The sequence below is a fragment of the Peromyscus eremicus genome, chromosome 9 (genome assembly GCF_949786415.1).
Source record: "Peromyscus eremicus chromosome 9, PerEre_H2_v1, whole genome shotgun sequence".
Taxonomy (NCBI): Eukaryota; Metazoa; Chordata; class Mammalia; order Rodentia; family Cricetidae; genus Peromyscus; species Peromyscus eremicus.
The window spans coordinates 47328781-47342981 of NC_081425.1; the positions used below are offsets into that span (position 1 = coordinate 47328781).

At 45.9% G+C, this 14201-nt stretch overlaps 1 protein-coding gene across 1 annotated transcript in view; it reads right to left on the reverse strand.

Annotated features, from left to right (window-relative positions):
• The window catches only part of Rubcnl (rubicon like autophagy enhancer), a 36762-nt gene extending 27690 nt beyond the window's left edge, over positions 1-9072 (reverse strand). The window contains exons 1-2 of the mRNA XM_059274337.1: positions 8947-9072; positions 3607-3640 (exon numbers count right to left, since the gene is read on the reverse strand). Of these exons, the coding sequence (XP_059130320.1) occupies positions 3607-3640; positions 8947-8991 (79 nt within the window). The 5' untranslated portion in view covers positions 8992-9072. The remainder of the gene's footprint in view (positions 1-3606; positions 3641-8946) is intronic.
• Between the last annotated feature and the right edge of the window lie 5129 nt (positions 9073-14201).

The window sequence follows — 14201 nt, forward strand, 5'->3', positions numbered from 1 at the left end:
GACAGGCAAGACTATCACATACGAGTGTGATTGAATATGAGGTTTAGAGTTGACTCCAGAGTGTTAGACATCACCATGCTGTGTGGAGCTCACTCTCACATGCACATTGCTATCTCACGTTCCCTCAACTCCAGGCAAGTTTATCACGTTACCTACTTGACATTTTCCCAGTGACCTCAACTTAATATGCCCAAATCAGACTCTAAAGCCCCCCTGCCCCAATCTGTTCCTCTCCTACTTTCCCTATCCCGGGAAGTACATTTCTCAGTCACCTGAGCCCAAGACTTAGGAACCATGGGTGACTCTATGCTCTCCTAACTCTCCATTTTTAATCGCTCAGCAAGTTTAGGGCCAGCGTGTTCGTCTAAGCCACTGTCTTCTCCCACGTGGACACCCACCCATGACTTCACAGTGGAGAGTGGCTCCCCTCCTTCCGCCCTTACCCATCCACAACCCCAGGCATGCAGAGAGACCCTTCATAGACCCAAACTGCATCTCATTCCCCCAATCAAACCCCAGTGGCTTCCCATCAAATCAAGAGTAAAACCCACACTCCTTACCTTGGCCTTAAGGCTTGACGTGGGCCCTGGCCCTGAAGACCTCTCATTTATCTTTTTCTCAGCCTCTGTCAGCCCCAACACCACAAGAAGCTCTTGGACCCTGAATTTTCACCACCCTAAGGGTTCAGTTCACCTGCTGCTTGAAAGTCTCTTCCCCCAAGTGAACGCAGCCTGGCTCTCTCATGTTATGCATGCCTTAGTTTTGAATGACTTCCTCAAGGAAGTCTTTCCTAACTAAAGGCAGTTCCCTGGTCCCCCCTACTCTGTCACTCTGTGCAGTTTTCGTCACAGAAACATCACTTCCTGATTCTTTTCCAGCTCCTTCCAACGGGTCTTCCTCTGCCCCCAACTATAAGCTCCATGACAGCAAGGGCTTTGTCTGTTCTCGGCCACATCATATCCCCCGTGTCTTCAGTTGCACGTAAGAGCTTAATAAATGCTTATGGAATGGATGAATGTAACCAGCAAATTGGAAATAAAGTCCAGATAAACGCCTTCTTTAGTAGATGTGGTTGTTCAATTACTGGGACATAATTATTTTAACAAGAATAGAAATGAACACATGCCTCCTAAAGATATGAAACTTTTCTTGCTCATCATGGACATTGACAAGATACAAATTCAAATGCACCAAAAGAAACTACATATGAAAGTTTTTCTTAAAAGTCTTTAGATTTCCTTGATTTGAAAGCCCTGTATACTAGGTCATGTATTTTGGAATAATGCAGATGAAGGATACAGTGTGTGTGTGTGTGTGTGTGTGTGTGTGTGTATTGCATTTTTAAATGTAGTTATCTATTGACGGACATTTAAATTGATTTGTATGTTGGCTATAGTGAATAGCCACAATAAACATAGGACTACATATGTCTCTGGTGTGATAATTTCACTTCTTTTGGATATTTATCCAGAAGTGAGACTCCTACGCCATTTGGTAGATGTGTTTACACCATTGGCTGGCACTCCATTGTGTTCCCATAATAGCACCGACTACACAGTTACATTACCACCAACAGCATACAAGGTCCTCTTTCTCCACATCCTCACAAATAAAGTTCATTATGACACATTTCCTGCTGTGTTACTAAACACATCCAGTAGTAAGCAAATGTGGTTGAAAATAAGAAAATCTTCAATCACACCATGTGACCAAATTCATGAACATTTCCCTCCAGCCTCTTCAGTCTCTCTCTGGGTCTACTTCCCTTCAGACACTGGCTGCAAACAAAGATTCACAGCCCCAAGTATGCTAACAGACTCTGAATCTATCATATCAAAATGAAAACATTAAGATGCTCAGCAATATGGCCCCAAGCTTCTAGATAGCATCAAGGATCAGAATAAAGGGAGGTTTTCAAAGGTCAAAGCTTTACTGTAACAGTGAACCTTCTCTTATAGCAAGGTCAGCAGGAAGGACGCAGCGTCTTATTGCATTGGCTGCTGGGTGACGTCACCGGGGCTCCCCTCTGGTCCTCTCTTTACTGAAAAGAGATTGGCCAATAGTTCTGTAGGCTTGCTGTCAGAGGCACGAGGAAGAAGGACAGACAGCCATTAACAGTAATAGGTATGGTGGCACAATGAGGGGACAGCCCTGAGTCATGGATCAGAGGACACTGGATGTGCACCTGAAGGACCACAGAGTTACCTCAGAGTCACAAGTGACCCACTTCCTACGGCCGTTACATGGTTCCCACTTCCCACTCTGGTTTGCTTAAGTGAAAACTCGCATGAGCTCAGGTGCCGATGTATCAGTTTGAGAAATGAAACGGGACCGTGAGGGGACTTGCCCCAAGTTTTACTTTGGTAATCAGCAGAAGTTGGACAAAATGAAAGTCTGACACCTGAGCCGAAGGTCCTTCCGTGAGGATTCACATGGCACACCGGCTGACGTCAACAGGAAACTCTCAGTTCCCTTGGCAATGTGACCTTAAAGACTTTCCTATCAGATTCGTTTTCAAATGCAGGATTAGGAAGCTGGGAGCGGTGACTCGTGCCTAAGATTTCAGTACTTGGGAGGCTATGGCAGAAGGATCTTCAATTATGGGATCAGTTGAGCTACTAACAGGCTCAAGGCCAGTGTGGGCTACACAGTGAGATATTGTCTCAAACAACAACAACAAAAAAGGACGATTAAGAACTGAAGCACAGCCGGGCAGTGGTGGCGCACGCCTTTAATCCCAGCACTCGGGAGGCAGAGCCAGGAGGATCTCTGTGAGTTCGAGGCCAGCCTGGGCTACCAAGTGAGTTCCAGGAAAAGGCGCAAAGTTACACAGAGAAACCCTGTCTTGAAAAACCAAAAAAAAAAAAAAAAAAAAAAGAACTGAAGCACTCCCTGGGCTTGGTGGATGCTTGCAATCCCAGCTACTCAAGAGGCTGATGATTCTAAGCTGACTGACAGCCTGGGTGATGTGCCAAGATTCTGTCTCAAAATAAAATTTCAAGGGGCTGTGGGTGTAGCTCGGTGGTATAGCACTTGCCCAGCAAACACACAGGGCACACTTCATTCTCCACATGCTGTCATTTATATGCTCATACATTTTCTACTTTAATATTCTACATAATTATAAAGGATATGTAAAAATAACACATTATTTTTGCTTTTCAATGAATCTTCTTGTGCCCTGAAAATATCCTGCATTTAGGATACGAATGTTCAAGTACTATTCTATATTCAATGTATATTCAATGTCTATTCTATATTCAATAGAATCTACCTGTAATGCCAACTTCCAAGTGGCAGAGGCAGGAGGGGAATCCTGAGTCTTAGGCCAGCCTGAGGTATGTGCTATGTAGCAAAACCCTGTCTCAAAAAAAAAAAAAAAACCAACTAAACAAACAAACATACAAATCAACCAACATGAAACCAGAAATACTCATGAACATAATTAAAAACTAAGTAAGACATTGAAAAATATGTATTAGCCCAGAAACATTTGAGTTGATACTTGTACTTGAAAGATGTCTAGATTTCCACACATGAGCAAAATAAAATGAGGAGCCATGTTGAAAAATATTTGGCACATCATCAAAGTCAACACAAACCTACCATTTGATCGAGGAACTCCATGACAGGTACATACCTATGAGGAATGGAAAAGAGTGGTCAACAAGATTCACACTTGAACGTAAGAGCAACACTTACTCATCGCAGACAAAAAGAAACACCTCAAATGTCTGCCAACCAATGAATACATAGACAAAGGGTCTTATAACCATATTGTGAAATAGTGCTTAGTCATAATTAAAAATGAAAACTGTCGTGAGTAAGCCCAGTAAAGGAAGTCAGACACAAAAGGCATTTCCCATTTCTAAGTGTTTACAGAAGATGTCCAGGACAGGTGAATCTACACAGACAGAGTGGATCAGCAGCTCTTAGAATGGAGGAGAGGGCAAAGCGGCTGCCTAAAGAGTAACAGGCTTACTTCTGAGGTAAGGAACGTGTTCTAAAAGCAGCCACAGTAATGACATCCACTAAAGTTCGTTGACTTATACGGGAAACAAGAGTCATGTGGCAGCTGAATTTTATATTGGTCTCAGCAATGCTATTTTTGTATATTTATAAGTGTCCTTCTCCCTTCAAGAAGACCTGGGGATACGAGGGAGCTGGTGGATCAGAGTGGCGTCTGCAGAGGTACTGATGTGGTAGAAGACAGCAGGAAAGAGAAGTAGAACATCTAAAGGGAAGGATGAATAAGTGAGCCTAAAATAGTGTGCAGAGGTAGGGAAGTAAAAGTGAACTCCCCACAGCAGCTCTGTCTAGAAAAGAAAGAAATTAAACTTTAAAAAAAGGATGGTGAGGAAGACATCACCTATAGATGGCTTCTGGACAGCTGTCACAGGCCCTATCTCTTGAGTACCCCACATGCTCAGACATGTACCCTGTCTTTCAAACAGCACCCTAGAGGCCGAGTCTGTGACCTGGTTAACAAAGAGGCAACAAGGCCCCAGTGTTAAGCACTGTGATGTATTTGGTTAGGTGCCTATCATTTAGAAGTACATACATAAAGACTTAGAAGTAACAGGATTTCTTGTATTGCTTTAAAATACTACCAGAAGGGATGGATGTGGAAGAAAGATATTATTAGGCACACTGATAACTGCTGGGATTGGCAGAAGAGAGCATTATTCATTACACTATTCTACTTTCAAGTGGAAATTTTCTGTAAGAAAATCTTATAAGTAAAGAAATTTGAAAAAGAATCTCAACATTTGCTACATCTATGTCCTATGACCTCTGTGACACCCCTATCCTATCTGGAACCCTCCACTCCTCTATCAGTGCAGCATCTGGGTCTTTATGCAAATGCTACCCATGGACCTTTTAATCACGTAGGTGTGTGCTATCCCCTTTTCCCACCCACTCTTTCTCTACAGCAGTTTTCTTCTGACATCTTCTCCCTCATCAGTTCATAGTACAGCATTCAGTTTGTGCCTTGAACTGCTCTAAATTGTCTACACACACACACACACACACACACACACACACACACACACACACACTTTGATTAGGGTATAATCTCTCAAGATAGTTCAGATTATTACCAACCCAGCCAATCCACAATAAAAATAAACTCTCTTGCTTTCCAAATAGCAGCAAAGGGGCCAGAGGCTGAGAGCAAGATGAAGACTATTAAAAAGTCAAGATGACTAAGAAACACTTGGTGTGGGAACAAAGCTGGAAGTCCTTTAATGGGGGAAGATGCTCCAGAAATGTGGACAGTTGACATAAAATTAACTCGAGTTCCAAGGAAAGGAAGAAGAGGGAAAGGAGGAGGAAGAAAGGGTGAAGGGGAGTGGGGAACCAGCCCAGACCTCCAAACAAACAGAAACCCTCCTCTTTAGCCTCACAGTCCACTAGAAGATGTTAGCAGGGTTATCTCTTAGAGAAGGCGCACACAGCCCGAAAAGCTGTTTTCAGATGGGTAGACCCAGGAGACCCAGGCCAAACTAATGTAGCCCTTAATATCTCAGACCTGCAGGTGAAAGGAAGAAGTTTAAACCTCATGACCCAAACTCCCTCCAGAAGAACAGTACTTACCACGTGCTACCTCAGCCACGTGATGAAGCATGCATTTACCTCTCTGACACTAAATCTCGACAAGACTTTAAAGTGAGAGTGAATAACCAAAAGCTCCTGTTTTTATACAGGTCACATGACAGTTCAGATCATTTGGCAATTCAGCCATATTTATATGTTTTTAAACAACAGTTCATGTCTCCTTAGACATCCCAAAAGCTATCTTTTAAAAACTAATTTCCAAATGAAGAAAGAGAAGAAAAGGATACCACATTGATTTTCAGAGTTCAGATGTTCTCAGATCCACTAGAATGTGTTGTAATAAAAAAAAGGCTGCAGAACATAAGGAAAAATAGCCTGACTACAGTCTTCATAACTTGACATCAATTAGAGAAAAGCACCCACTCACACCTCAGCCCTCTGTGTTCTTCCAGTTCCCCACAACACCACACACACACACACACACACACACACACACACACACACCACACCACCTTGGAATGCTAATGTACACTTCCCTCTTTTAATAAATATAAAGCCAAAGATGCAATCATATTTTTTTAAAGAGAAGAAGATTTTTACCCTAAGGGTGAATCATGCTGGGTGTGTGGTTTCATGTTCTATTCATTTACCATTACCCAGCTGCCAGATTGACAAAAACACCCAAATCTAAAACCTCCTTTTCCCCCTCAGAAGGATTTTTCCTTCTCAATTTGTACTTCATGTTCTGATAGACCTAGAGCGTCTACTCAATACAAGAATCCTAGTATTATTACTTAATGGATGAGAAAACTGAAAGTGAGGACCACAAAGCCATCCAATGGCTCTTTGGAGAACTGCAGCCTGGAACCCTGTTCCAGAGCTTCCATTCTCAACCCCCAGCCCCCCTCTATGTATGGAATAAAACCCGGGGCAGAGAGTATACGCGCACTCACATGCACACTCACACACACACTCACACACCTCCCAGGCAGTAAGGTGATTTTTAAGACACTTATGAGCTCTATGACCTTGACCAAGGCACAGAATCTCTCTGCGCTCCATTTCCAGTTTGCGGTGAGAACTCACTGAGTTGTAGCGTGTGAGCCTCAGTCTGGCACATTGTGTTCTCTAAGTCAACTTTGCTATCACTGGTATCCCTGTTGCAGAGCAATTCCCAGGTCCCCAGAAGATGGATGGCTAGGGAGCCCTTCTTTTATTCCCCATCCTCTGATTCTTCCTCGGGTTTGTACTAAATGTACAAACCAACCAGAGCTCTTTCGGGGGCACGATGGAAAGATGTAACAGGATCGACAGGCACCAGCGTCACTGGAATTTATTCCTTCTGGAAGCCCGGGCATGCTTATTTAAGAAGAACTGCTCGGATGTTGACAGTCACACAAGACACTACACCAGTCTCTCTGCATCAGCAATATTGTTGTGTGACGAGGGAAGCTATTCAAATCTGTCCGTTGTATTCTGTGTGCGCATTGAGATGTGCCGGGACATGGACCAGTAGGCGGTCACTCTTTTTAGCACTTGACTTACTTCTCCCTATCAAATAAAGTTGTTTCTACTTGAATGTTTGCCCATGGTTCCCACAGACTCTTTCCTATGTAAAAACAAACAAACAAGGGGGCTGGAGAAATGGCTCAGTAGTTAAGAGCACTTATTGCTCTTGCAGAGGACCCAGGTTCAAGTCCCAGCACCCACATGGTGGCTCACAACTATCCATAGCTGTGGGGTCTGAGGCCTTCTTGTGATCTCCTGAGGCACCAGGGACACACATGACGCACAGATAAACATGCAGACAAAACACTAAAATATAAACTAATTAAAAAAAAAAAGAGCGTGGAATAAAAACTGACCACCTCTAGGCCTCAGGTTCCATGACCCTCAAATTTCCTCAGTGTTCCTCGCACCCCCTCACTACTCTATACAGACCCTAAGGAACTGAATGAGAAGACATAGTTCCTATTATCTGGTAACGAAGGGCTGTGAAGAGCAATGTTAGGTGGTAATGCCGCCAAAGAGGAACTGAGTGCTGCGGGGATGCAGAAACAGGCATGCTTTGACCCTTGCCACAGGGAGTTACGAAAACATGAAGTTTGCATAAAACTGCTGGCCGCTGTGGGCAGGAGCTGTGGGCCCAGCGCTAGTCACTCACTGCAAAGGCCCCCCTGAACGCTTGGCTTTGCCAGGATACCTCACTCCCTACTGCTCATTTATCTTTCAAACTCTCCAGGAAGTGAAACCCAGGCTCTCTCACCTCACCAAGGAAGTGCCTTGACAAATATTTGGCCTTGAGATGGTCTAAGGAACCCCAAGTTTGCTAACTGGTTCCCAGTCCTTTGCTCTCTCACACCCCAACTTCAGCTGAAGGATCTCGCACTTGGCACTGGGACTCTCTCGGTAGGGGCAGCTCCATAATACATGTTTCTTTTTGATCCTAAGCTCTCATTTAGGGTAATAACCCTTTCTCAAGCATTCTCAATTCCACAGGGAATCCTCTGCAATTCTGCACTGGTGTCAGCAGGTGGGCTGGGTCGGAATCGCCCCAGTTCCAGGTCAGCAGGTGGATGGACTTGAGGTGGAGTGTGCTTGCTTACATAGCAAAAATGTTTTTTCTGCCACCTTGAGAAGTCCAGGGCAGTTGGGTGTGAGGATGGGGTTCTCACAGTTCATGTAAGGGCCCATGGAGAACTGAGAAGACCCAAGGGGCCACCTGGGTTCAGGCTCTTTACGGCCTCCAGGGACTACGCCTGGCCAACTAACTGTACCTCCTCTCCTGGCCTTTCCCCTTCTCAAAAGAGCACTCGTTTTGCAAAAATCACACCGCAAAAGTCCCCTTCTCCCCCGAGAAACACATTACCACAGCCCCCAAGTAGCCACGACACTGTCCTGACCACCTCCAGGACCACGGGTTATCTATGGGAGGCCTCCTGCCCTCCTCTCTCATCCTCATAGTGCCCCGCCTCCCGCGGCCGGCCCGCCAGGCTCCTGGCCGCCTTCAAGGGGTCACTGCGTTGCGGAACCTTGGGGACACGCAAAGAAGACCGAGATGCAGCCAGGACGCGGCTGGGACGCGGGTCATCTTCGCTTCCCTCTGCCTGTGACGCCCACGATGTGAAAAGCCCCGGGAAAGCGAAGCCTGCGGCTGCATGCGTGAACACGGGGACACTGAAACGTGCCACCGAGTGGGCGCCCTGGACCCGTGCCTCGAGCTTCATTCTGCCCTCGGACGCCACCGACCCGCCACACCCGGCTGAGATAAGCGCGAAACCAAACTGGCACAAATGAGCTCCCAGCCCCCAACTCCCAAGCAGCAGCTTCCCCACTCGGATGTGTCAGCGCTGAAGTCAGCGAGCCTCCCGTGGGACCGTGGCTTACCCGCGCCTCCTGGCCGTTATATCCACCTAATAGCCACCTTGCCATGTGGCCGCGGTAGGTCCGGATCACCTCGTCGGTGTGCGGTCAACAGCTCCGAGGTTCTGATGGTGCAGAGAGAAGCTGCCAACGAATACAGAAAGTTTTCACCAATAGAAACAACCTAAGTCCTCTTGGCTCAGCTTCACGTGCAATCACCCTCAGCCCCTCTAGGTGGCGCTGGGTGCTCTCTGGGGGAAAGGATTGGGACCGTTAATCCTGAAGACCGTCCCGGCATCCCAGGGCTTGCTTCTTGTCTTCTCTGCAAAAACCGACCTCCATCACTCCAGATGGCTCTTTGACTTTGTCCGTTATCATTTATAGGTCATGGAGCAAATGCAATGAAATTTTGGATTCTTTGTCTAGCATCTCTGAAACATCCCCAGTGCCTGGTACATCCTGGTTTGGAGCGGTTTAAACTTAACTAGTTGTTGACTCTTCAGAGGAGGTTAGAAGCCAATAAGTCAAAGTCAGCTGAATACTAGCTGCCAGTCATCCCCCCCCCCCACCGCCCTTTCCTTGTGGCCAGTTTGTTTGGGAGTTTCACTGGGTTAGACCTGGAAAAATTCTGTGTCAACTGAACACCCACTGGGGGAAACTTACATTAAAAAGTCAGAAAGCGGAGCAGATGCAGAGGCAGGAGGAATGTAACTTTGGTGCCAGCCTGGGCTACATAGCAAGACTATTTCAAGAAAAGTCAGTAAGCAAACTGTGTAAATTAGTGCTAATATTTGTTGCTCATGTGCCTTTAATTGCTTTAAGCAGCCTTAAAAACACCCCTGACTGCAACAAATCATCAATCCTGCTTCAAGGATAAGGGGGTCTGTGGCTTACAAAGTTGTTTAATAACTCCACACAGCTAGATAGCACAGATAGACTTTTAAGGTAGGTGTGTCTGGCAGCAGATCCTAAGTTCAATTTCTATGGAGCATCAAACAGGCAGATGAATAAGGTAAAGGGGACTGTGTGAGAATCTTGTTTCAGGGATATCTGAAAGGAAAGAAGTCACAGGCTGGGACAGGAGGGAGAATCTTAGCAACAGAGAGTGTCATGCAGAACAAACTGGTGTTTAGGTTTGACTCTGAGACGTCTCCCGCAGATTTGTTTTTTGAAAGTGTGTTCCCCAGTGGCTGGTGATATCTTGGGGAGATTCTGGAGCCTTTAGGAAGTAGAGCTGAGCTGGAGGAAGCAGGTCACTAAAAAAAAGATTTTCAAGTTTGCAGCCCAGCCCCAATTCCACAGCTTTCCGCTTCCTGGTCCACTCCTAGACGAACGAGCCTTTGCCTCCACCTCACTGGCAGACGGAGCTGTGCCTGCCATCCTGACCTCCGCCTACTGAAACCCCTCTGAAACTGTGAGCCAAAAGAAGCCTTTCTACCCTGGAGTTAATTCTTCCAGGTACACCACTAATCAAAGAATAAAAGCAAATGCTCTGGAAGATGGCGGTGAGGCTTGGTAGTAGAGATGTGTGCCCTGAGTTCAGTCCCCGGCACTGGAAGAAGACACTATCAAATGGCAGACCAAATGAAGTCCTAGCTAGGAAAAGGATTCTTGGGCTAGGGACATACAGGTCAGTGGCAGAGTGCTGAAATGCATAAGGCCCACAGTCCCTGATCTATAAAGACAAAAAAAAAGTTTTCTCATAGGGTGACTAGGAAGTTTTGAACAAACATTATAGGAGTTTTGATCTATGAAATCATCTTTACCAAATTTGCCATTTGGCTGACCTCCTGTGAGAGTACCTTACCAAATCTGAATGTGCATATTCTAGCTCAATGGGTCAAATGCTTGCCTTACAAGCCTTAAAACCTGAGTTCAATTTTCAAACCCTATGCTAGGGGTGAGGGGGCTGGGCATGGTGGCACTTGTGGTCCAGAACTGGCAGGTCAGAGACAGGTAGACCCCCTAAGACTCCCTAGCCAGCCATCCCAGCCTACTTGGCAAGTTCTAGGCTACTGAGAACTTTATAAGCAAAGTGAATAGCACTTGCAGAGGGATGACTGCAGAAGTTGTCCTCTGGTCTCTCTCTATATATACCAACACACACTCACACACATATACACACACACACACACACACACACTCACACATACACAAAGAATATACATTATTCCCCATCTAGTCACAACGGAGGTCTACATTTTGAAAGAGAATCTTGAGAACTAAAAGGAAGTTGTAAGGACACACCATTCAATCTGGAAACACTCTCTAGAAGTCTTCCACGTTCCTTCTGTGAAAGAACTTTCCCGGCATTGAATATAAGGACTGGGATTCCTGAGGCTGCCTAGGTGACTGGCCAGTTCTCAGTCACCAGTTACTACAACTGAGCATCACCCAGGTGAAGCATAAGGCTCACGTGTCCCCCGCCCCCGCCCCCCCCCCAATCCCTGAAGAAGGCCAATGGCAAGGAGATCCAAGACTAACATGAAAGACATGAATGTCAAGGACAGTTCAGCCTTTTAGCCAGCCAACATTAGATGAGCACATACATAAAGCTTTTCTGTGGCCAGAACATCCTCATTGTCACAAGAGAGTACGAGCCTGGTAGTGGCTGCCCTGCAAAACCTAGCCAGGCTTCACAAGAAGCCATTGTGCTGTGAGCAGAGCTTTGACCCTGCCTTTGAACTCAGCTGACAGGGTCAGGAAAGAGGAAACCAGTCTCTACAAAACAGGAAGGAAATGGGAGGAAACAAACTCCATAACAAGCCGATGGAGCCTAACAGTGTCATCCCCATGAAGAAGTCAGGGTAGGGAGGCTGACCCTGTACCGGAGAGACACCAAGACGTGCGGCGAGGGACAAGGCCAGCAAGAGAGGCTGCATTCAGCTGCTCAGTTGCTTTTCTTCTTGCCAGCCTGTCTTAAACAGCCATTACCTACAAAAGGACAGATTTGTGTTTACATGAGAAACCAAGAACAAATCCATAGAGACAGAAGAATAAAGATCACCAGGGGCAGGGGAATGGCAAAGGGGGAGTTACTATTATTTCGTGAGTACAAAATTTCTGCTTAGGATGATAGGCATGTGGGACTGGATTGTAGTGGCGATTGTCCAACACTGTAAATGGACTCAATGTGACTAGAAAGGGTTGAAATAGATAGTTTTGTATATTTTACCACAATGAAAACATACACACGCACATATTTATTAAAATCCATTATCATAGTACAATATCCCTTTGGACTAAAAGCTCCGGGGAATGTCGTATGCCTGAGAACACTTGGAGACTCTTTACCTGAGTTTTAACAAATCTTTCATTATTTGCTCCTGTTGGAAGTGCCAGGGCTGGGCCTCTGGGTTGTTATTCTCTCCCATCAGGAAGATATTCTCAATCTTTTGGGGGCTGTTTTGTTTGTTTTAAGATGGTTTCACTCTACCCAGCCTGGCCTTGACCTCTTAGGCTCATAAAATCCTCTTGCCTGGTCATCCTTAGTAGTAGGTGGGTGGGGTGGTTTGAATAGGTATGGCCTCCATAGACTCATATGTTTGAACTCTTGGCTGGTAGGGAGTGGCATTATTAGGAGGTGTGGCCTTGTTGGAGTGGGTTTGGCCTTGTGGAGGAAGTGAGTCACTCTGGGGGTGGGCTTCGAGGTCTCCTATGCTTAAGCTACACCCAGTGTGGCCCACAGACTCCTTCTGCTATCTGCAGATCAAGATGTAGAACTCAGCTCCTTCTCCAGAACCATGTCTACTTGTACGCTGCCATGTTCCACCAATGATAATGGACTAAACCTCTGAACTGTAAGCCAGCCCGTTGAGATGTTTTCCTTTTTAAGTGTTGCTGTGTTCATGGTGTCTCTTCACAGCAGTAGAAACTCTAAGACAGTGGGACTAAAGGCACACACCATACCACTAGCCTGTCAGTCACCACTCTGTGCACTTCCCCTGCTGCTAAGTGCCGTGGAGTACAAGTGAGCATGCTCAGAGACAGCCTACCCTGGAAGAGGTTCTTTGCCTAAGAGATGGAGACAGTTAACAAAAAGAGTGTGGACCCACCCCAAAGCACAACCACAGGTTCAGGCCATCCCCAATCCCTAGGGCTGATTCCTGGAGGTGACAGAGCAAGGACTTTTTTTGTCTGACTTATAACAAGCACCTCCCTCTTCATTATATAGTTTCTATTTCTCCTCTCTAAAAGTATTTTTAGCTAGAGTAGTAGAGCCAGAAGCTGCACCTGTTTTGTGGTCTATTTTTATGATTAAATATGGTATACAGAAAAAATTGGGGTTCCACATGAGTGCAGCCCTAGTTTGCTACTAGAACTAAAAGTATTACATAAAAAGTCCCAGGCAAGCCAGGACTACATAGTAGGTAGATGCTGTCAAAAAAAAAAAAAAAAAAGACAAAGCCAGGTGGTGGGGGCGCACACCTTTAATCCCAGCACTTGGGAGGCAGAGCCAGGCGGTGAGTTCAAGGCCAGCCTGGTCTTCAAAGTGAGATCCAGGACAGGCACACAGAAAACTTGTCTCGAAAAACCAAAAAACAAAAAACAAACAAACAAAAAAACCCAAAAGTAAAGAACTAGAACTAATGAGTTGGGGGTGTGCCCTGGTGGTAGAGCACTTGCCTAGCATGTACAACACCCATTCACCGTCTTGCTTACTGTTTTTTGGGTCCAGGAGGAGGCCTTTCCTCATCCACCTTTCTTTCCTTGGATCTCCATCCACCACCACCACCACCACCACCACCACCACCACCACCAGCATCACCACCACCCCCCCAACCAGATCTAACACTGTACTTGATAGCATTTGGTTATTTCATGAATGTCTGTGACCTCTCACATCGTTTATGGGGTGTAGTCAGAGTGTACGGTTACAAAACAGAAAGACGTTAAGCTGAGCTTATTCAAGCCCAGGAGCAGTTACTATGTCCAAAATCCAGTCTTTCCATCAGCCTCTGAAGTCTTCTCTGGTGTGATATCAGATGCATTTTCATTCTCTCTTTCTCACCCTGCCTCAGTGACCCTAAGAGCCACAGCGGCCCTCACACCATGGTCCTTGTCTTCCTTCCTTTGCATCCGGGTCACCAACCTCACCTTACATCCTCCACAAGTCCCTCCTGGTGCCTCATCCCTGGTGTCTCACTCACTCGGTTGTAGCCAACTGGTCTCACATAGACCACTTCCCGAGACATTTCCATGTGGACTACATGGTAAGGAGGGACTGAAACACATAGATAAAAGCTTCTGTGGCTGGGGTGAATTTTATTCAAGAGCTC